The 25,435-nt window shown below is 36.0% G+C and overlaps 3 protein-coding genes across 3 annotated transcripts; 2 read left to right on the plus strand and 1 right to left on the minus strand.

The window, feature by feature from the left end:
* Positions 1–494: 494 nt before the first annotated feature.
* Positions 495–4,287, plus strand: LOC110445567 (solute carrier family 23 member 2-like). The gene is made up of 3 exons (XM_021490235.1): positions 495–676; positions 1,986–2,081; positions 3,735–4,287. Exons 1-3 carry the CDS (start codon positions 610–612, stop codon positions 3,911–3,913), a joined length of 342 nt encoding a protein of 113 aa, XP_021345910.1. The 5' UTR covers positions 495–609; the 3' UTR covers positions 3,914–4,287.
* Positions 4,288–13,028: 8,741 nt separating this feature from the next.
* Positions 13,029–14,845, minus strand: LOC110445577. Its single transcript, XM_021490248.1, has 2 exons — positions 13,953–14,845; positions 13,029–13,413 (listed from the first exon to the last, which is right to left on the minus strand). Exons 1-2 carry the CDS (start codon positions 14,617–14,619, stop codon positions 13,082–13,084), a joined length of 999 nt encoding a protein of 332 aa, XP_021345923.1. The 5' UTR covers positions 14,620–14,845; the 3' UTR covers positions 13,029–13,081.
* An 8,392-nt stretch (positions 14,846–23,237) lies between these two features.
* LOC110445583 lies at positions 23,238–24,966 on the plus strand. The gene is made up of 2 exons (XM_021490261.1): positions 23,238–24,111; positions 24,629–24,966. Exons 1-2 carry the CDS (start codon positions 23,463–23,465, stop codon positions 24,958–24,960), a joined length of 981 nt encoding a protein of 326 aa, XP_021345936.1. The 5' UTR covers positions 23,238–23,462; the 3' UTR covers positions 24,961–24,966.
* Positions 24,967–25,435: the final 469 nt, after the last annotated feature.

The raw sequence follows: 25,435 nt of genomic DNA on the forward strand, positions 1-25,435 counted from the left end.
GCATGCGCAAAAATAGTGCAGGCGCCTCCGCCGCCATTTCATGCAATGAACAGAGGATTGGCAACTGAAGGATTCTTCAGTTTTTTGGCCGGAAGTTTCGGTGCTGGTCATGCGACTACGACTTATGGTCCCAATATTGGTCTGATTGGAATAACTAAGGTAGAACATATTTTTTTAAATCGTTGGTATTACTTCAAATGTAATTTCTTTCCAATAAAACAGTCATAAACGGATGTCAGAACGATTTTTTACATAATATTATAGATATGAGGTGACGCCTTCTGTGTTGCTCATACAAATATAAGACAAATTCCTAATTCTGACATATATTGTAATATTTACCATGCGACTACTAAACGTGGCGTTTACTTAATTTGTAAAACACGGAACATTATTTTTCAGGTTGGCAGTCTTCGCGTTTTTCAGATATTTGGACTACAGCTTGCATTTGTGGCCATTATTGGAAAGCTGTCTGCCTGTTTTATAGCCATTCCTTATCCTGTGATAGGCGGAATCAACATTATATTAGCAGGATCATTCTTCGGCATTATCTTCTCAAACCTTAGCTATGTTAACCTTAATTCAACCCGAAATGTTATCGTCATTGGAATGGCGCTTGTCCTTGGTCTCATGATACCGCATTGGGCAAAACAAAACATGGATAAATTTGAAACAGGTATGTGCTTGATGTGAATCAAACGGGTTGTTTTCCTGTGGATAATGTATAGAAATCTTCCAAAAATCCGCACGACAAAGTATATATCGATGAATACCATTTACAGAAAATCATTAACAGACTTTGACTTACTCTCGAGTTGTATAAGATTTAGAAAAGCTTAAAACCTAGGGGATGATTGACAGCACATGAAAGCTATTTATTCGTGTTGGTACAACATTTTGTACTATTGTAGCAGTTGTCACACTTTAACTGAGAAACAATCGTCAGTGTAAAACATTTAAACGTCATGTCAAATGATACAATCTTATAAATGCGCAATATTTTATCGAGAAAAAAAGCTTCCGTACACATTATTCGTCAAATTTAGTTATTTTCTAAATATTTATGGGCTTGTTGAAATTTTGTGTGCTACACAACATTTTTTATCGTACCCACAAACCAGGTTATTATGATTACTTTGATCTTTTTACTGGTATATAATTCTATTAAATTCATGTATAAGGTGTGGAGATGCGTTGAAAGGAAGTTGTTTCGAAGAGACATTATTATGGAAGGAATTTCAAACACGGATGGAAATGGTCAATTTCAAAGCATTTTTTTCTTAAAACATTCAACATTCTATTGAGTTAACAATAACGACATCTGTTAAATTCTGTTTACAATAGGACAACGGGACGCTATAGCAATTAGATGATCGCGCTATTAACAAATGACACCACTTGTGTAACGTCATTGCAATGTATACTGTCATAATGATGTCTGTCAGGTATTTACAACAGTGCAAAGTTTGATTTAGATACACATGGTGCAGTACACACGTATAACACTCAAAAATAACCCTGGCTATCTAATTAAAAAGAGAGACATCTTCAAGTGCAAAGTTATCATTTTTGAAGAAAGAAAAAAATTAAGACATTTGCGTTGAAACACAGCATTACTCTTGACTTTCATCTCAGCTTTTCAATCATTCAGAAGTTGACTTATAAATATCACGTCAAATATTCCGGTACGCGTCTTCCTCACGTTTGGTTGATATAATAAACAAAAGTCTATCATTTAGGAAATAGTAGCAAAAATAATGTTTTAACTATAGTGACAACAGAAAGAGTTATGGAGAATGACTGAATGTTTATAAGCAGACTTTGTGTTTATGTCCACTTAAAATTGATGTATATATGCTATAAGGGTAGCTAAGCTACAGTAAAAGGAAAAATCGCCAATAATTATATTTGTTATTCAGCCTCGAATCAAAATAATGCGCACAATATAAAACCAACCATTTATTCACTTTTATAAAACCCTCCAGGTATACAACAGATAACTTCCCTGGTGCAAATACTGATGACAAACGCAAACTTCATTGGCGGGTTTGTGGCATGCTTACTCGATAACACATTACCGGGTGAGTATGAAAGGAGTTTTAAATACATATGTATGGAACCCCACGACTGTCTTATCTTCATTGTCTGCATTATGTTGGGTTAACATATCATTATGTTGGGTTGACATGTCATTATGTTGGTTTGACCTGTCATGCCGTTCGGTTGACATGCCATTATATTGACTGGACAAGTCGTTATATTGGGTTTACATACTATGATGTTGTGTTGACATGTCATTATGTTTGGTGGATATGTCGTTATATTGGGTTTATATACCATAATGTTCGGTTAACATATCATGATGTTGTGTTGACATGTCATTATGTTGGGTTGACCTGTCATGACGTTCGGTTGACATGCCAATATATTGAGTGGACATGTCGTTATATTGGGTTTACATACCATGATGTTGTGTTGACATGTCATTATGTTGGGTGGACATGTCATTATGTTGAGTTAACATGTCATTATGTTGAGTTGACATGTCATTACGTTGGGTGGATATGTCGTTGTTCTGTTGACATGTCATCATGTTGGGTGGACATGTCGTTATGTTGGGTTGACATAACATCATGTTCGGTTAACATATCATTATGTTGGGTTGACAATTCATGTTGGGTTGACAAGCATTATGTTAAGTGGACAGGTCGTTGTTCGGTTGACATGCTATAATGTTCGGTTGATATATCATTATGTTGGCTTGACATGTCATGATGTTGGGTTGCCATGTCATTATGTTGAGTGGACATGTCATAATGGTGGGTTGACATACCATGTTGTTCGGTTAACATATCATATTGTTGGGTGGACATTTCATTATGTTGGGTGGACATGTTATAATGTTCGGTTGACATATCATTATGTTGGGTTAACATGTCATGGTGTTGAGTTAAAACTATATAACATTGGGTAATCATGATATCCAGTATTCTAGCCATGTACTTGCCTTAACGTCCAATGGTGTTTAGTCGAAAAAGTATAATGCCGAGAAGTCATGCTCGGCATTATACTTTTTCAATTTTTTTTTCATGCTATGTCTTTAATTGGACTTGTTTTGTTTTGAGTGGGAACAGCATCGTGTTGAGTATTCATGCTATGATGTTGAGTATTCATGCTATGATGTTGAGTATTCATGCTATGATGTTGAGTATTCATGTCATGATGTTGGGTATTCATGCTATGTTGTTGAGTAGCCATGCTATGTTGTTGAGTAGCCATGCTATGTTGTGATTTCATCATGTTGTTATGTCAGTATATGGCATGAATACTCAAAACGATGTACAACTCGGTAATGGTAACTCATAATGGTATATCAACCCAACATAACGACATGTCCACCCACCATAATGACATGTTAACACAACATCATGATATGTTAACCGAATATCATGGTATGTTTACCTAATATAACGACATGTCCACTAAATATAATGGCATGTCAACCGAACGTCATGACAGGTTAACCAAACATAACGACATGTCCACCCAACATAATGACATATTAACCGAACGTCTTGACAAGTCAACCCAACATAATGCTATGTTAATCCAACATAATTCAGACAATGAAGATAATACAGTCGTGGCGTTCCACACATACATATGTACGAATTAGTATGGTGGATGTTTTAGTGTATATCAGCGATTTTCCTTTATCCTATTCCCGTTGACAGGTACCCGCAAAGATCGAGGAATGCTGACATGGATGGGCGTGGGAAGTGACGAGCAAGTTAGATCCTCGGTCTATATGGAGAGCACAGAAGTGTACGACATACCGTTCATCACAGACATTCTCAGGAAGTTTAAAATAGCAAAATACATACCAATATCTCCAACTTTCCACCGGAAATAATAAATTGGGTTATATAGAACGAGCACGTCATGTTAGTGGTATGTGTAAGCGTACAAACGTGTTTTACTGGAGAGCACGAGTCACGGGATAGATTCAAAGTTACAGTAAGATACAAGTGGCCATCGATATTTGAACTGCAAGGTGTACATATTTTAATCAAACAGTTAAACACGTAGGCTTTTACCTATTTCAATTCAATTCAAATCTGTTATTATCGTAAGCAATAAAGCTTATTGGTATTACATTACATGTATTACGCACATTACAATGTCATACAAAGTCAAGTTCAAGCCATACACTATTAGGTTTATTCACTCATCTCATAGACAAGAGGTGTGACAAAGCTTTACACACACAAAAAAATCCAAAATTAAACAGTTCTGTAACATTTTATGTACTTACAAATTTCAAAAGTTTATACATGGATGGCTTGCATCGGTAATAAGGTTAAAATAGTTTTGGTCGGAGGAATTCATATTCTTTACGAATGAAAACAAAATGATATTCATCTTTTCTTCCGTAGTACATATTGGGCGTATACGGTTAGAAACAGCCTGCTTAAACAGTGCGCAGACAAACGAAAACTACAAATCACTTTTTTGAGTTTCAATAAAATTGGCTTTGATCAATAACTCGGTAGGCATATATGGTCTACAAGATATTGGTACAAGTTACACTTTGAAGAAGTTGGGTATATGAAGTTGTTTGCCGAGTGCTATTTTGCTGGCAAGTTCTCAGTTCCCCCACTTTTTTTTTATTAATTATATATATATAAAAAAAAAAAAATTAATTATATCCATTTTGTAGTCCTTGTGCTGCTGATGACGCATGAAAATATGAAATGTTTTTTTTTATTTTTTTTATTTAAACATATTAAAATAATATTACAAATAGTTATAAAATGAAACTTTTCGTTGTTATTGTATCATTAAATAAGATGCCTAAATACCTAGTAAAAAATGGTTATGTGTAACTAAGAGTGTGGTGTTTAACAGTTGATAATTAAACTTAAACAAAACAATTCATCGAAATTCCTAGATGTAAGAAGTATATTATACATGTAACTATCATAAAAATAATTCAATATCTATAATGATCCAAGCTATCATTTCAATCCTGGTGAGCTAGAAGTGATCACAGCCTATGCTAATTAGTGAGATAATGATGAGTTTTAACCATTATCTAAGCACACCTAGAGGACCGGACGATGTGCTTTATGAAGTACGCGAACGCAGCATCACATCTCTTACATCTGGGATAGATTACAACAAATGTGACATTTTGCTTGGCTTTTTTTTTATTATGATGCAACAATCCAACATATTTTGCATTTCAGTATCATTTGTTTTTATTGATAAATAAAATTACTGCCAATTGGAGGGCATTTTTTTTTCTTAAATATCATTCAAAATGATGTCTTATCTACAAAGCGTAGCTGTACTGTACATGTACATGTTTACAATAAAATGTTCCATTGATTTGAAAAATATTTCATTACTTAATTAAGTAAAAAATATCACAGCAGTTCAAAATTTCATATTAAATTGGTTTGATATCTATTCCATGCATTTTCGCTACTAGAAATTATTTACCGATTAATGTTTTTACCATATTCATAAAATCCGACTTGGGGAAATATGGGCAGATTTTAATTTCCACCATAGCTCTTTAAGTATATATTTTAGCTTGTCTTGTATTTGGTGGTTTAAAAAGTGTAATATAAATGAAATGTTATGTATGATTATTGATATATTTGACTGTAAACTCTAACTATTTAGTTATTGTTATATCTGTTTTACAATGTACATCATGTATGTAATGATTGTATCATGAGTATATGCATAAAATAATTTTTGATTATTAACCTAAAATTTGATAAACAGACAATTAAGTGTTTATTATTTTATTTCATCTATTTTGTCACCCCTCCCCCCAATTTCTTTATATCATCTTTATTTCCTCCAAATTGGAGAGCATGATACAATGATAGTACATGAATAATACATTATTTACAAAATGACAACAATCGTGACATTCATACAAGTTCACAAACGTATATACATATTATTAAATATCAGTGATATAATACTGGTTTATGTAGCCAGTAAAAAAATAAATTATAATAATATTAATAATACCAGGGATGTGTACTCCCTGATAATACCATGCCTATGTTCGAATATATTTTTTTTGCATTTTCCTTATATTAAAAAGACAAGTATTTGTAAGACATTATTGTAATAATTATTATTACGTATATAAGTCAAATATTCTTTTTATCGCATATACAGATTCTAGTCTAAATTCTTCTAAATCAATTTCATTTAAATTATAGGTCATTGGGCCTCCTAGTAAAATGTGAATAACTGAATAGTCAGGCAGTGAATGCTGATATGAACTGAGTTCAATACTTGAAATGCAGGCAATTATACACCATAAATTGTCACAAAGATTTTCTGTTACAGAACAATGCAGAATCACATGAGATACAAAATCTGTGTATCAATAGCCACAATGATGACATAAAAGTTGTATGTTACTTACACGTATCGATACAATCAATTTCATTATATATCCGATATTGTCAAGAAAATTTGGGTGACGCAAGGCTAATTTCCATAAATTATGAGGTTTTAGACAGTCATGTAGCAATACAAATCGTGTAAAGTCTGTGTCATTAGACATTCTATGCATCCATGTATTAGTTTCATGGTTTGTTACGGATTTATAAATCAATGACTTCCAATACATTTTATTTGGAAAAACACCATCATCTAGAAATTGTATAATGTATTCATAAAGATTATACTTCTTTAGTAATCGGACAATGTCTGGTATATAACCTTTTTGACTATAATTATCAAAAAATACCTCAAAATGAATACTCTGCAGATTAAGCTACTTCTTTTCATTCTGCTGATCCTGCCTAAAAACAAAAGCTTTTTGATATCGATATACGCCTCTATAGAAATATCCGATTAAAGAAGTACACATATGAGTTCTTGTTCTTTTTCCGAAACCTTGGATTGACTTAACAATAAAATGTTGGGCTCTCTCTAACATCAATAACTCAGTATTTGAAAGTACCCAGAGTTTACAACCGTAAAGCGCAGACGGAAAGACTTTAATTTTTACAATTTTAGCAACAGTTAATGGGTGAGGTGCGCATTGATGTGCCACAGAACGTAAAAGGGCCATAGTACCACTTTTAATTTTTTACACGCTTATTTTGTTCTTTCAATGAAATTGTGCTTAGCATTCAATAAGATAATTACATGAGTAATTTCTGAAACGACAGGCAATATATCATCATAAAGACGTACAGTACAGTTAATGTTTATGATTCTTTTATTTGAAAATACGACAACTTTACTTTTTGACGCAGAATACAAAAATCGCCACTTCCGACTGTATGATTCACAAATAGTTAACATTTTATTTAGACTTGTAATATTTGTACTAACCAAACATATCTCGTCTGCTTGAGTTGGAACATTTACAGTTTCAAGTCATTAATAAAAACTAAGTACATTTTGGCTGAGAGAGCCCCGCCTTGTAAGATACCTCGCTCCATCTTTACTGGTGCGGAGGTTAAACCATTAAAAATTATAGAACTGTGTATATCCGTGTACATATAATTTAAAATATTCCACACTTTACCAGTAAGGCCAATATCATACAATTTTACTAGTAGACCGTCGTGCCAAACGGTATCAAACGCCTTAGCGCTATCTAAAAACGACACATATACATCTGAACCATTTTCCATATTATAATATACACATTCCTGCAAATTAAACGCAATACAAAGACTACATAGATTCTTCGGATATGCTGACTGTTGCTTGTTTGGGAATATATCAGACTCTATTATATTGTTTATTCTCTTTGCAATAGCCATTTTAAACATTTTAAAAAATACTGACAAGAGGGTTATTCCCCTATAACTGTTAGGATCATCTTTCGGTTTTCCGTGACCTTTATATAGAGTTACTATAATTCCCTGTTCCAGTTTTTAGGAATATATTATTGTTTAACAACAAGATTGAATACATTCTGTATATGGTAAATTACAGAGTTTCCTGCATATTTAATATGTTCATATACCAGAACTTCATGTCCGCCTGCTTTATTTAACTTCAGGTTTTTGCCAATTAGATTGATTTCACTAGACGTAAAAATATCATATAAAAACAAGTCTTCATCAGAATGAATACTAGATTTTAACATTTTGATTCTGTTTTCAATCTTGTCGCGAAAATGACATTCAAATTCTTTAGCATCGTGTTTTTTAAATATATTTTTAAAGTGTAGAGACCAACCTTTTATAATATCATGGGGATCTCTGAAAAGTTTCCCTTCATATTTCAGCTCAGTTTGTTTCACCTTCGAGGCTGATTTGTTCCTTTTGAAAAGCTGCCATAAAAGGTTCTGGTCAAGTTCGCCCGATCTATCAATTTCAGCAAATTGGCTTTTCATATACAATGTAGGATTCAAATAATTTCCTCAGTTGACGTCGAAATTCTTATTTTACAGTTTTTATATTCAGAAAATGTTCGACAATATCGTCTACGCTTTCCGGATCGTATCCACACATATCTCTTCCGTAACATTTCATTATGGAGCGTTGTTAGACTTTCATCCCAGTAAGGTTTTTGATAATTTCTATATACATTTTTGGGTATACACTTATCTGCTGCTTCAAGCAGGGCCGAACATATGTCGTTATAGTAAAAATCTATATCTTGGAAGGATGGATTTTCATTAGGTACTGTGATACAATCCAGTAAACGTTTTACATAACATTTATAATTACATATTGAACCGTCATTCAACGCTTTTTTCCACTTATATCTGTTACAACGTGATGTACTATCCGTAAAAGATTTGGGTATACGTACTGAACAAACAATAGGACAATGTTCTGAAACATTTGCATTGTCGTCTAAAACTTTACAGTACAAGGCAAGATCTGTGGACTTTGACTCAATTAGTATATGATCAATTGCAGTTGAGTTATCCGTTGCGGGGTAAAATGTGCATACAGGACCTATGCATTCAGACTGAACATTTAACGAAATCATGTTAGTTCTATCTAGAAATTGTTGGAATGACCGAGAACGATTGTTTTCTGTAAACTGATAGCGGTTGCCTCGTATTTTTACGTTAAGGTCACCTATTATAAACACTTTACCTTTCTCCGAGTAAAATGTCAATATGTTCTTGAAAGACCTCAAAAGGCCGTGAAGAAGCAGGCATATATACTGAAAACCAATATGTATATTCTCCACTAGGTGACTGTAATTCAAGCCCGACATTTCTAGGACTGTCTATAATGATTTCTTGTACATTAAGATGCGACTTATATAACAAACACACACCACCTCTTATACTACATTTGTAGCGGTAGGGGTCTACTTCATGAACAGGTTTTACAATACATTTATAACCAGAATGATTTAAACTATTGAAAAACGACAATTGGTATTCTCTCACCCAATGTTCTCACAATCCACATATATCTATATCGTAAGTGTTGAGACCGTTAAGGAGATAAGGCATCCCGGCCATTACCCCTTCACAATTCCAGCACATGGCATTGACTATGTCACTTTTGGTCATTATGTTCATTCCACAACACCTGTCGTGGCGTCCATGGCCTCGAGTATATACCCGGAGGCCAAAAGTCAGGATTGTCAAGAACGGACGAATCTGCGTCTAGAACATTCAACTGTGCGGATGCCGTGTTCTTGTACCGTCTACAAGTCAGATAGGTAACTTTTACACAGGTAAGTTACCCGTGGGGAAAGTATGAAACAGACTATAATTGGTTTGCCATCGTCTTCTTATATCAACACTTTTCTTTGTTCTATAAAAAGTGGGGGGACTGAAAGCACCCCATTTTGGCCCACCCCATCTGGTGTGCTGATGATATACATGTAACACTGTATATGTAATCCTCATTTATTATTAAAATAAATCATGAAAAAGTTAATTTACTTATACTAATCACTGTTGGCCCGGTCGGTCACGTGGTCCTAATGCGTGAGAAAACCAGAGTACCCTGAATAATCTAACGTGGTCCGGCAAAATCGGAGGAATTAAACACCTGAGGTATCGATGAAGGCGAATGCGCAATCAGGTGCGACACTCGACTACCCTATTCCACACTGTTTGTACTGGGCTGATATGAATATTGTTCATATTGGTTATTGTTCATACATGTTTAGGGTATTTAAGGTAATGTGAAGGACATTTCAGACATACCGTACAGTACCAGACAAAATCATCTGTCATATTTTCAGGCCTATCTGCTTTTTTCAAGACAGTGCAAAAACTACTACCTGTTCTCAGGTTCCTATTTGCCATGCAAGTTAGAATATCTGACAGAGTGGCTACTGTCCTGGTTGACATCACTGGCCAGACAGAGGAAATACCCACATACTATGATAGGTCACGTGCAGGATACCAAATGAGAGATAATTTACCAGTAAAAATTCCGAGTTAATTTGTATATTATACTGTAGGTGGTATCAATATAAGATGAAAGGTTTATGAAGGGATTTTGTTTTAATATCAAAGATTTGCGTTATAATGCGTTTTACATATACAGGCAACAGGTTATATTATACAGTTATAGAATGATTGGGTATGAGGGAAATAGCACATTTATGGTCCCCCGGAGATGAAAAACTATTCCCCGAGGCGGCGAAGCCGTCGAGGTGAATAGTTTTTCACCAAGGGTGACCATAAATTTGCTATTTCCCGAATTACCCATTTTATAACTGGTTTATTATAACGAAACAAAGTATTCACCCAGTAAAGGCAATTTAACAAATGAATTTGTTTATGCATTTCCTTTTACAATTTCAAAGACTGAAAGAGAAAAAATACAATTGGAAGTACTGTATGCATCGTCGTTGATGATATTTTCATTTCTTGCATTCAAGAAGTGTTTTTATAGACTGAATCTCATAGTCACCATTGTTTTCCTACCATATATAGATCTAGTCCTAGACACTTTTTTTAAAAGAGTTTGCATGATCCTACTCGTCGACGCTTCCGGCATTCCGTTCTGTTGAATAAGTTTGAAGTGAATACACTGCAGTCTTAATAACAGCTTTCGTATTTAAGCTACGTTTACGGTCAAAAATCTACTGCAACTCCTCTTTACAACACAAAACGGCCTTCATCGGTGGCCATTTTCACTGGTGTCATTTGGTTCTGAAAATGTGCATCACGAGTGTCACGGAGAGGGCCCCGCCTACCAATGTTTTCATTGGTTGAAATATTATAAGCTCCGCCACCAATGTTTTCATTGGTTGAAATTGTATAAGCTCCACCTACAAATATTCATGAGGGAGTAGTCCTCTTTCTGGCAGGGAGTAGTCCTTTTTTGCAGGGAGTAATTCTAATTTGGGGAGGGAGTAGCTCTCAGATGGAGATATTTAAGTGATTTAAGGGAAATAGCAGATTTTATCGTATTGTTTTCATATAGGGAAAACTCAGTAGAGGTATAAGAAAATACATTACTTCCGTATTGACATATATATATAACAAGTTTCACTTGTAAGTTTAATTTAGTTTAAACATATTTTATTGCCAAAAAATGCACTTATAAGATAAATAATTGTATATACACATCATAAGATAGCTTTCATAGTTTAAATCACTACATTTATCTATTATTGAGAGAGAGAGAGAGAGAGAGAGAGAGAAAGAGAGAGAGAGAGAGAGAGAGAGAAAGAGAGAGAGAGAGAGAGAGAGAGAAAGAGAGAGAGAGAGAGAGAGAGAGAGAGAGAGTGTTACTGATTTATTGCAGTTTATATAATGTACATCTCAATATTCAACATATAATGCACACATTCATTCTTACTTATATTTACAAATTATGGTATATTTTAAAAATTTGGTCATGAAAATGGAACCATCCAGCACAGTCAGCGCAGTGATATCCTGGCACTATTCCATACTTTCAACTATTCAACAGTTAGTCACGTCCCGTGCTTTGTGGCTTTCTCCTTTTCACTCCATCCTTTCTCGAAAATTCGTTTCTACCGCACTGGCTGTAACTGAATGGCCCATCACATGCCTATATTACATACATTCAAGCACACGCACACTTCTTGCATCCACGCTCTCGTGAAAGTTAAACATTACAGAGGATTACTAAAATAATAAGGAACACACAAGTGCACGTTATGCCCTGTAATACGGACACAAGCTAAGAAATGAATATGAATGAAAATGAGGACTGTTGGAGAGGAGACAGAAGAACGTGACCTTTAAAACCTGTGAGTACTCGATACATACTGTTGGACATATATCAATACATTTTTATTTTCGTCACTCGAATAATCTTCATGGCCATACAATAATTTCTCTAAGCTTAGAGGTAAGTATTCATGAATATTTCTAAACATTTCAAATCTTTGATCAGTATATATACTTGTCAACAGACGACATTAAATGCCTCTGGTGATATGGTACATAAATGCTGTACGTTTTACCGATCTTTTTTACTAAAACCTTAATGGTTACCCACCTCGATTCAAGTAAAACACACCGGGATAATTTTGAATACTTTGCTGTCTTTATTCAGATTTCAGACGTATGGCAGGCAGGCAGGCAGGCAGGCAGGCAGTAGATGATATAGGTATACACAATCTAATTAAAATCAGATCTCTCATTACACTCCATAACGTAGTGTAATGAGAGATCTGATTTTAATTAGATCGAGGTATACAATAGTTAAATTACTGATCCCCAAACACTGTATTACACCTGCCTGTTGTCAATAACGGTGCAAGGATATAGCCATTTATTTTTTAAGGTTGATAGATCAGTTGATCGTATGGTTAAATAATAATACTACAGTTTGTAACTTTGCTTTAGACAATCTCTTACCAGCGCGGAAATAGGACTCTAGACTCACTATAATTTGAATTCCTGTATGTACTCTGTTGTTGACCTATTTTTGTGGCTGTCAAGTCTGATGAAAACTGGTAGAGTATATTGTTTAACTGAAATTCAAACCACGCTAATTATTTAACTTCTACATTTAAAAATGTTTGGACCATAATAAATACTTAAAAAAGGTAAAGACAAAATATAAACATTGTATTTATTACTTTATTTATTGACGAACGATAAAAACTGACATAGAAATCAAATTTTGATTATATTTAACTCAGTTTTAATGTCACTGTCAACAGCATGCATAGACTTTACGAATATTCGATTTAAATAAGGTATTGCGTTAATAGCGAGAACGACAGGAATCAACAAATTGCAACCGAATACATAAATCTCCGGTATGTAGCCATTAAAAGTCGAAAAACAAATATATATGGCAGGTCTAAATATAAGCATGATAAACGCGTAGAACATGCAAGCATCCTTCAGAAGTCGATTCGAACCCAAACAAACTGAGCATTGAACACCATCATCGCTCCAACAATCCTTGAAAACCATACATTCCAGTTTTTCATCCGGCTGTCCTGAAAAAATATCATAATATTTCAAATTAAAATATTTCTAAAAACCGTATCCCAGACATACAGTTTAATTATTATGCCAGACCTTCTATTTAAATCTTGCATATATTGCATACACTTTTTGAATCCATTTCCTCATTGCTGAAGTACATGTACCTGATAATATGATAATAATGCAAAAAGAGTTTTCTTTTATGTTACTGCTGCAACTGCAAAACATTGATTCAAACACATCAAAACACAAATAAAGATGTAAAGCAGATAAATCGCTGTCAGAGTCAAGTTGGTGAAAACTTCAGGATAATCTAAATTTGTATTTGTGATTCGAGGAATATTCATTATTTTCCATTCTTATTAAGAATTTCACGTAGTTATATTTTTATATATAAATTAACCTATTCAGTTATGCCCATTTCAAATGCAGAGTAAGAAAATAAACTTATTGAAACTTAACTCTGTGATATGAAAGGAAAATCAAAATGTATAAACACCTATGCACATTTATATTCAATTTGGATCTCAAGACAACTAAGCACGCTTACCTTTGTGTGAGTTCAATGTTTTCAGTAACGCAGTTAAAGCTGGACCGTAAATGAATAGTGTTTCCATCAGCACCGGAAGAATATGTGCACGTGCCGCATGCGGACAGGTCGGCAGTGTTCCAAATGCAGCGGTTAATATTAGGTCACGTCCTGACGTCCTATAAATCCAGATCACTGCACCAGTAATTACTGCGAAGTATGAAATAGTTGCACAACGAACTGCTGTTTGTATCTTTTTGGGTAAGTTGTTCAATATTGCCTGATTAAGTAATGCAACTAAATTTATAACTGATAAAAAAATAGCACAAGTACGAAAGTCTACACAACAGTTGGCATATTCCGAAGATTTCCCCGTGCTAAGGTGTTGGTAATAATTAAACAGAAACGAAAAGCTTAAAAAGCTGTCGTCAGGATTCACACTGCATCCGGTTATACCCTTGAATAAGGCAATAGTCAAACTGATTTGTATAGTCAGCCCCACTGCCGATATCGTCAAAAAGGAACTTGTATTCCGACATCTGGCCTGAAACACTAGGATCACAAACGCTATCAGTATCGCAAACAGGGCTACAGTAAACACAGCGAAGCCTGCGACAAGCAATAGGCCTACATAATGCGCACTTGGACGATCCATCTCGTCAACAGCCTCAGTCGTTTGTTGAGGCATTGATGTGAGACCAGTGTGACATGGTTATGGCCGTTTGTAATCGTACAGTAAGAAGTAAAGACAGTCCGTACAGCACATGTCAAAGCTCCCAATAATGACATTGTTTATCGCAAGAACAGATATCGATTAGGCTGTAGCTTGACACATACAATCATACAGACTATCTGTTATGTTTTATCCTGCTCTCGGGTAAATACGGATAATGCGCATGATCAGGACATGAACTGACACGCCTTGTCAGGGTCTCCCTTAAAAGCGACTTCAACCGACAACAAGCGTCTTCAAGTGACAACAAGCGTCGCCAGACAAAATATTCAAAAATACTGAATAAAGTAAGCGACATCAGAAGATATGTTGTTAATATGACAATAATACACCTCTGTACCAAATTTCAATTTAATATTTGAAAAATTGACCGAGTTATGATGATTGAATTTTTACAATCGCGGTGTAGCACATGTGTGTATATAAGTGTAAAGTGAAGAAAGCGTCGCCAGATAATATCGTTAAAATTACTCAAATATCGAGCTGAAATTTGGAATATATATCAATAAAAGTCTAACTAATAACATATCCTCTGATGTCACTTACTTTAGAGGGTAATTGTAACGATATTATCAAGGTATGACGCATTTACTGTATCAGACAAAAGTCTTCAAAGCTTTCATATATATATATCTGATCGGTATAAGTTTAGGAAAATTTTCCATAGTTTAAAAAGAATACACATATACATTAAAACTGTCCAGTCTCAACAGCAGCAGTAGCAGCAAGGATATCAGCATAATCCCAGACAAGGATATCAGCATAATCCCAGAGAAGGATATCACCATCAGCGACAGCAACAGCAGCAGCAGAATCAACGACAGCAACAGCAGCAGCAGCAACAACAAAATCGGTGCGAAGGATGTGGTAAGTCATGTCTTATCAGATCACAATGTCCCGCTTACAACAAAAAGTGTTCATTCTGTGGTTTTTGGAACCACTTTCAATCTGTATGTAGGAGGAAACGAAATAACCTTCCCCACAATAACAACATCTCCCAAAATAACAATTTTCACTAGGGGTACGCGCCTGTCCCTAGCAAGGATAGGCACCTAAACCATACTAGCACTCCTGTTCATAGGGCACCACGTACTAACATGACTGACAAAAATCTTACTTCCAACCCACAAAATAACAATTCTGGACTACACTCTACTAGTGTTAGAAACTCACAGTTCTCATCATCTTCTGTCAGTACACAGGTAACTAATGTCAACCTGGTCACCCCTGTTGATAAGAATACAGTGAACGTTGAATTGTATGGCACCCCAGTTAAAGCCCTGGTTGACACAGGAGCATGCATATCTTGTGTAGCCTTACCATTGTTAGACAGAGTCAACTTTGATATGTCAACGTTACAAAAGTGTTCTTCCATTAGTGTCCTAGTAGCAGGCGGTGAAAATCACTGCAGTTTAGGTTCAGTATCCTTACCTATTTCTTTTGGAGGTCTGCTAATAACACAAAATTTCCATGTATTTGAAAAATTATATCAACCCCTTATTCTAGGTATGGATTTTCTTGAGGATAATCGTGCTGTTTTCAATGCATCTTTAAAAACTCTGCATCTAAAGGAACCTTCTACTGGCAGTCTTTTCAGTAGACACAAATGTTGGGATAGCACGAACTTCCACTCATACTACTGTTCCTTCTATGTGCATATAAAACATACAGGTAGAGGTATCTAGTCTCCCTGTAGGGTCCAGTACCTTACTTGAACCTCTACCAGATCTCCCAAAACTAGGTCTTACAGGTGCTAAATGTGTGGTAGTCATACAGTGTGGTAAGAAAACTGTGCTTCAGGTGATGAATCCTACTGATAAAGATATAGTTGTTTCTAAGAATAAGGCTGTAGCATCAGTATCTATTATCGACAATGACAAGGTAACACCTCTTGATTCGCCATCCAATCTGATGAAAGAAAATCATGCTACTTCATCTTCTCCAACTCCTCCTAACTCTGACATATCTGATCTGTCAATTGGTCTAGAAGACTCTGATCTGTCTGAGAAACAGCAAAATATTCTCCAAGCTTTTCTCAATCGCAACAGATCTGTCTTTGCTACCAATTTAGCAGAACTCGGGAAAACTAACCATATGTTTCATACTATTGAAACAAGAGATGCCACTCCTATTAAGCAAAGATAGTACCGTCAATCTCCAGAGGTAAAAGCTGAGACTGAACGCCAAGTTCAAGAGATGCTTGAGAAAGATATTCTTTCAGAATCAACATCTATGTGGCAGTCCCCCGTGGTTATGGTGAAGAATACAAATGGTCAGTTACGCTTTGCTGTCGATTACAGAAAGCTTAATGCTGTTACCAAACAATTCCCTTTTCCTCTTCCTCGCCTAGAGGATGTCTTTGATTCCATCGGGGAAACTAAGGCTCAATTCTTTTCTAGCCTTGATCTTGCCTCAGGTTTTTGGCAAATACCCATGGACTCCCAAACAGCACACAAGTCTGCATTTGTAACACCAACAGGTGTGTATCAGTGGAAAAGAATGCCATTTGGTCTTGTTAATAGTCCAGCAAGTTTCCAATCTCTTATGACAAAAGTATTGAGAGACTTAAATTGGGAAACCTGTTTGGTCTATTCAACAAGTGTTTGACCGTCTTCACTCTGCTGGTCTTACCCTCAGACCTAGCAAATGTTCTTTCGCACAACCTCGTGTACACTATCTTGGTCATGTAAAAGGCTACAGCAAGATAGCAACACCACTGAACACTCTCCTAAAAAAAGAAATTTGAGTGGACTTCAGATTGTCAGGTATCCTTTGATTCTCTCAAAACATCTCTCACTTCACCTCCTGTACTTGCTTACCCTGACCACTCTAAACCCTTTATCCTTACAACTGATGCCTCAGGAGAAGCTATCGGCTATGTGCTAGGACAACTTGATGACCATAAATGAAAGAGAGTTATTGCCTACGTGGGACGTTCACTTAATACTTGTGAGCGTAAGTATAGCATCTCAGAAAGAGAAGGACTTGCAATAGTTGAAGGAATAAAGAACTACCATGTCTATCTAGCAGGTAAGCATTTCGCCATTTACACAGATCATAGCGCACTCAAATGGTTGAAAGACATCAAGCCAGAATCAACAGGTAGGTTAGCGCGATGGTCAGTGTTATTGCAGGGTTACGATTACGTAATTGTCTACAAAACAGGTAAGACAAATGAGGTCGCTGATGCACTGTCAAGACGATCCTACACCAATACAGAATCGTATCCAATAGAGGACAGTGTACCATCTGCTGACGTAGCGACAGTACAAAACAAGGATTCCTTTTTACAGGTGACATTTGAGTATCCTCATAGTAGAGGCACCCGCTATCAACCATCAGCTGAGTCTATCTCTCACATATCCGACACTGTTTCCCTTGATTCTGTTGCAACCTTGCAGTCTCAATGTTCAGACTTTTCTTCTCTTTACCATTACCTTCAAACAGGTATACTACTTGCGGGTAAAGTGAATGCGGACAGCGTTCTCTCTCACTCTCACCAGTATGTCTTACTTGACGATACTCTCTACCACCTCTATTACTCTCGCTCAGCTCGTAATGGACAACCACCAGTACGCCAGCTAGCTGTACCTCGATGTTTGAGAGAAGATGTTTTAAGATCCTACCATGACTCTCAAGCAGGTGGAGCACATCTAGGCCTTGATAGAACCTATCATGCAATACAACTCAAGTATTATTGGCCTAAAATGTACCAAAATGTGGAAGACTACATTCGCTCATGTGATACATGTCAGAGAGTTAAGAATCGTACTAACCTGAAGAAAGCCCCTCTTACTCCGATGCCTGTGACAGACACTTTTTCCCGTCTACACATGGATATTTTGGGTCCAATTACCACTACTAAAGAAGGCTACAAGTACATCTTACTTGTTGTAGATTCTTTTAGTAAATGGCCCGAGGCTTTTCCCCTCAGGACACAGGAATCTAAAGAGATTGCTAGAATACTTTACTCTGAAATTTTCAGTAGATATGGTGCCCCACATTCTATTGTTAGTGATCGAGGACAGAACTTTCTTTCTAAGATTGTGACAGCTGTCTGTGAAATTTTCCAGGTCACCAGACATTTCACAAGCTCCTATCATCCTCAAACAAACTCTACTTGTGAGAGGATGAATAGCACACTAGCTCAGTGTCTGCGAGCCTATGTTGATAAAAATCAACAGAACTGGACAGAATTCTTACCAGGAATTCTTATGGCATTCCGCATGAGTCCATCAACTCAATCCTCTGAATTGTCTCCATACCATCTTTTATATGGGAAAGAGATGAATCTTCCTTTTGATACTTCTCTTATGCCTAAACAAGGTCTCAATAAAGACGCTAAGTCTCATGTCACTGCGCTTCTACCACACCTCAAGTTTGTGAAAGAGTTAGCTGAAGCAAATATTAAAAGTGCCAAAACCAAACAAAAGCAACAGCATGATCGAAAAGCAGCAGTGCCTCAGTTCAGAGTTGGAGATCTTGTGATGCTGCACTCAACCAGAGTACCACAAGGTCTGTCCCCCAAACTGCACCATCCTTAGGATGGCCCATTCTGCATCACGGATGTAGGTCCAAACCATACATACAAACTCCGACGGTGTAGTACACACAAAGAGATAAAATCTCTGATTCATACAAACAGACTAAAAGTGTATACAAATCCCACAAATCCCACAAATCCACAACTTGCATCATGCCCAACGGCAGCAGCTTGCCAACCCTAAACCAATAGATGCCGATTCGCATCAATCACAACAACAATCACAATTTGATTGTCATTCCCAAGATGTCAAATCACATCAATCTCAAAGAAAACATCACAAAAACCCTCAATCTGGACAGGACAACTTGCGTCGTCCCATACGGCAACATCAAGCCAACCCCAAATCCAATGATGCCAACTCGCATCCAACCAATGCATCAAACTCAAAGGACGATCTTCCTTCTTCGTCTCAGGGAACACACACTCAATGTCAAAAAGCGACAAAAACATGCATTCCAGCACACAGGATTCCCAACGTACATATCCAATTGACAAGCTGATACGTTACAGGATTCGTAACGAAATTAAGGAATTCCTTGTCAAGTGGAAAGACTAATCTGCACGAACATGGGAACCTGAAGGTAATCTACCTCCCTCATTAGTTCGTGAGTTTCATGTCACAAAGACACAACATGGAAAAAAGCGTAGGATCAAACAGTCCAACATGACTTGTTTTTCACAGCAGTAGGTAGCTATATGCGAGATATCACTATACTTTCATACCAATCTCTTTCCCTTCTATCTTACTACCTCATTAGTGTTATGTTACTAAGATTTTGACAGTTTCTTGTCAATTTAGTGCTTCGAGTTTTCTGGCCAGAGACTCATAACAGTATACATATCACTAATTGAGTTTCTTTATTTTTCTACTCTGCTGTAGGTGTGAGTAGTGTATCTCACGTGTGGACCATTCTTGCTGTGATGTTCCTCTGCATTCCTTTTGTTGTCTGTGACTCGTCTCCAATCCAGCGATTGAACTATGGAATTTTGTTTGAGCCGACTGCTCAATTACACTTCGGACAAGAGTACTGGACTCACACATTCCAGATTCCTCTACCCTCACCACTATACTTACCAGGGATCCCAACATGTAAAAGACAGACATGTAAAGCAGCCAACCAAGTTGTCCATTCCCTGACAATCTACGCACTGAGTGCATGTCAAATATCAATTCGACCATAAAAGAGATACATAATCTTATCCCACATTCCTACTTCCCCAACACTCTTAGTTCTGGTAGATCCAAACGTGGTTTACTGGACTTCATTTGACAAATTTCCAAGTCGCTCTTTGGAACTGCAACATCCGATGATGTTGAGGACCTTAAACGCCACATGCAAGTACTAAACAACAACAACGTCAAATTAGCAAAAGCTATGGCTTCAGAGGCTCACAAGCTCACCTCATTCATGTCTGCTGTGAATGAACGTTTTGATAACATTGTTAATGCGGTTAAAATTAATCATGACCAAACAATTACACTGTCACAACAATTTGCCACTTCTTTAGACGGCATTGAACATGAATTTGTATTACTAGAGAACATGATGCTTGCTCAGATTAATGCTACATCTGCATTAGACAAACATTTAGAACATGACAAGTTAGCAGTTCATGATTTGGCTAAGGGTAAATTATCTCCCTTCCTTTTATCACCTCAGGTCATCAGATCAACTTTAAAACAATTACAAAGCATCATATGATGTCTTCTAAGTACCAAGGATTTAACATAACCCATGATGACCCTTTGCACTACTATCATTTTGTTAATTTTGCGCATGCAAGACATCATTCAACGTTGTATTTACTTTTAAAGATACCTGTCTCTTCATTTATACAACCATTACCTGTATACAAGGTATATTCTGTACCTGTCCCTGTCAACTCTTCGTCTACTCATGCTACACAACTGTGAGACACACTGATTATTTTGTGCATACAAGTGACAATCAACAGTTTTCTACATTGTCACACAAACAATTACAAGATTGTTCTGGAACAAATGTTTTGTATTGTAAATTCCATGTTGCCCTATCTTCAGTCGCAAAACCCTCATGTTTGTCAGCCATTTTCTACAACCAGAAAGATTCTGTTAAGGCTTCTTGTGATTTTCGGTTTGTACCTAATGTTTTATCATCATCCATTACCGAGTTAGCTCCATCTACTTTACTAATGTACCACATCTCCATGTTAGCACTAGACTGTCCTAGTGGCCAGAAAATAATCAGAGGATGTAATTTTTGTGTTGTTAGAATCCCATGCTTATGCACAGTTACAGCAGGTAATCTTTTTGTACCTCCACGTTTAGGTCTGTGTAAAAATGACACAAAAGATATTTCGATTATTCACCCTGTCAACCTTGCCCTTCTTCAAGAATTTTTCCCTAACTCTAAACATGCTTCAATTTTTGGGGACACATCCTATCCTGATTGTCCATGTGAAACTTCCAAATCTAAAAATTTATAACCATTCATTTTCATTTTCGGAAACTTTGGACTGATCAGAATTATCATTTAAGCTTAAAGAAAATTGTGCAGAAAACCAAAAAAGGTGAAGCTGTATTCAAAACATTAGCAGAATCTATGTTAGATGGACAGATCCCATTTACAGCTGGTACATGGCCAGATACTAGTGGTGTTATTGCCCTTGATGGAACAGACACATCAGGCATAGCGATTGGCTTAGTCTTCTGTTTATATGGGAAATTAAGGAAATTATCTACAATGTTTTTACTGATTCAGAAATCTCCAAAAACCCGTGCCTTTGCTGTATCACCTAACATCCCAAGCTTTCATTTCCAGAATCTTCCTGACCTCACCATCCCTAACACCATCACTGAAAATGTGTATAACTCACTTATGACACCATGGCCTTATGTAACACTGTTGTATCAGAAGTTGGAATCTGCAAAGAATTAGTGTTTTTACAAACTAAGAAAAAAATTCACAATATGATTTCCATAAAGTTTTGATTTCAATAAAGTTATGATAAAAATATTAACTACATGCAAACAGATTTTTTTTTATCACAAATAAAGCGTAGAGGTCTAATTGATATACAGTAGAACATATATATATACGATGCATCTCCCTAAACTATCAAACATTAACACAAAATGTATGCAAAGCAAAATATTTTTAATTATCTTTTTTTTAATTAAAAGGAAAATAATTCAAAAATGCATTACAAATTGACAACATCTATAGTCTCTGTTTTTAAATGTTGGAGACAACGAAAGGAGCCCCAAATGCATGGACGCTATAAACTAGCTGCTGAGACATGCAGCAGTGGAGAGAAAACAAAAAGGACCAATAATACAACACGCAAATGTACAGAAACACCTAAGGCTACTATGTCTCCAAATTTCAAATTCAAAACATTCTCTTTAGTCACCCTCCCTAAATTTTACTGGACAGTTTTAATGTATATGTGTATTCTTTTTAAACTATGGAAAATTTTCCTAAACTTATACCGATCAGATATATATATATGAAAGCTTTGAAGACTTTTGTCTGATACAGTAAATGCGCCATACCTTGACAATGTCTGACACGGCTGTCGGTCAAATAACCGACCAGGTAAGTTCACAGGTAAGTTGTAAATGCCATTAGCTGGATGGATAAGCCAGAACAAAGCGTAGTAAAAATGACTATACAGGTATCTTCATCAGAGTGAACCTTAAGTAAATAATTTTACATTAGCGGTGTGTATATTGGTTATTTGGACAAGACAGAAAATCACAGCGTGGGTATAATCTTAAGAGACTAACCCGAGTGGCTTATGTAAATCTTGTTTGCAGACACACTGACAGTAAATGCGTCATTCTTGTTAACTTTGAAAAACTTGTAAAAACTATTTCTAGTAGAAAATATTCATGTTATTGAAATCATATATTTTGGGAATAGTTTTATAATGAAAATATATAGAAAACATCTATATGAAAAAAAGAATTATTTTCACTATGAAAGTTCAGTCAATACATGCCAAGGCGTGTATGTTCATGTCCTGATCATGCGCATTATCCGTATTTACCCGAGAGCAGGATAAAACATAACAGATAGTCTGTATGCTTGTATGTGTCAAGCTACAGCGTAATCGATATCTGTTCTTGCGATAAACAATGTCATTATTGGTAGCTTGAACATGCGCTGTACGGACTGTCTTAACTTCTTACTGTACGATTACAAACGGCCATAAACATGTCACACTGGTCTCACATCAATGCCTCAACAAACGGCTGACATAAACAGATATGGCTGTTGACGAGATGGATCGTCCAAGTGCAGATTATGTAGGCCTATTGCTTATCGCAGGCTTCACTGTATTTACTGTAGCCCTGTTTGCGATACTGATAGCGTTTATGATCCTAGTGTTTCAGGCCAGATGTCGGAATACAAGTTCCTTTTTGACGATGTCGGCAGTGGGGCTGACTATACAAATCATTTTGACTATTGGCTTATTCAAGGGTATAACCGGATGCAGTGTGAATCCTGACGACAGCTTTGTAAGCTTTTCGTTTCTGTTTAATTATTACCAACACCTTAGCACGGGGAAGTCTTCGGAATATGTCAGCTGTTGTGCAGACTTTCGTACTTGTGCTATTTTCTTATCAGTTATAAATTTAGTTGCATTACTTAATCAGGCAATGTTGAACAACCTACCCAAAAAGATACAAACAGCAGTTCGTTGTGTAACTATTTCATACTTCGCAGTAATTACTGGTGCAGTGATCTGGATTTATAGGACGTCAGGACGTGACCTAATATTAACCGCTGCATTTGGAACACTGCCGACCTGTCCGCACGCGGCACGTGCACATATTCTTCCGGTGCTGATGGAAACACTATTCATTTACGGTCCAGCGTTAACTGCGTTACTGAAAACATTGAACTCTCACAAAGGTAAGCGTGCGTAGTTGTCTTAAGATCCAAATTGAATATAAATGTGCATAGGTGTTTATACATTTTGATTTTCCTTTCATATCACAGAGTTAAGATACAATAAGTTTTTTTCTTACTCTGCATTTGAAATGGGCATAACTGAATAGGTTAATTTATTTATAAAAATATAACTACGTGAAATTCTTAATAAGAATAGAAAATTATGAAAATTCCTCGAATCACAAATACAAATTTAGATTATCCTGAAGTTTTCACCAACTTGACTCTTACAGCGATTTACCTGCTTTACATCTTTATTTGTGTTTTGATGTGCAGCACTAACATTAAAGAAAACTCTTTTTTGCATTATTATCATATTATCAGGTACATGTACTTCAGCAATGAGAAAATAGATTCAAAAAGTGATATGCAATATATGCAATATTCAAATAGAATGTCTGGCATAATAATTAAACTGTATGTCTGGGACACGGTTTTTAGAAATATTTTAATTTGAAATATTATGATATTTTTTCAGGACAGCCGGATGAAAAACTGGAATGTATGGTTTTCAAGGATTGTTGGAGCGATGATGGTGTTCAATGCTCAGTTTGTTTGGGTTCGAATCGACTTCTGAAGGATGCTTGCATGTTCTATGCGTTTATCATGCTTATATTTAGACCTGCCATATATATTTGTTTTTCGACTTTTAATGGCTACATAACGGAGATTTATGTATGCGGTTGCAATTTGTTGATTCCTGTCGTTCTCGCTATTAACGCAATACCTTATTTAAATCGAATATTCGTAAAGTCTATGCATGCTGTTGACAGTGACATTAAAACTGAGTTAAATATAATCAAAATTTGATTTCTATGTCACTTTTTATCGTTCGTCATAAATAATGTAATAAATACAATGTTTATATTTTGTCTTTGCCTTATTTAAGTATTTATTATGGTCCAAACATTTTTAAATGTAGAAGTTAAATAATTAGCGTGGTTTGAATTTCAGTTAAACAATATACTCTACCACTTGGAAGTTTTTATCAAACTTGACAGCCACAAAAATAGGTCAACAATAGAGCTCATACTGCAATTCAAATTGTAGTGAGTCTAGATTCATATTTCCCCGCTGGTAAGAGATTGCGTTATTGACAAAAGGCAGGTGTAATACAGTGTTTGAGGATTAGTAATTTAACTATTGTATACCTCAATCTAATTAAAATCAGATTTCTCATTACACTTCGTTATGGAGAGTAATGAGAGATCTGATGTTAATTAGATTGGGTATACCTCTATCGGCTTGTTCTCGTTTCCCCCACTTTTTAAAATAACATGGGGGG

The sequence above is a fragment of the Mizuhopecten yessoensis genome, unplaced genomic scaffold, assembly GCF_002113885.1.
Source record: "Mizuhopecten yessoensis strain PY_sf001 unplaced genomic scaffold, ASM211388v2 scaffold259, whole genome shotgun sequence".
In the NCBI taxonomy this organism is placed as follows: Eukaryota; Metazoa; Mollusca; class Bivalvia; order Pectinida; family Pectinidae; genus Mizuhopecten; species Mizuhopecten yessoensis.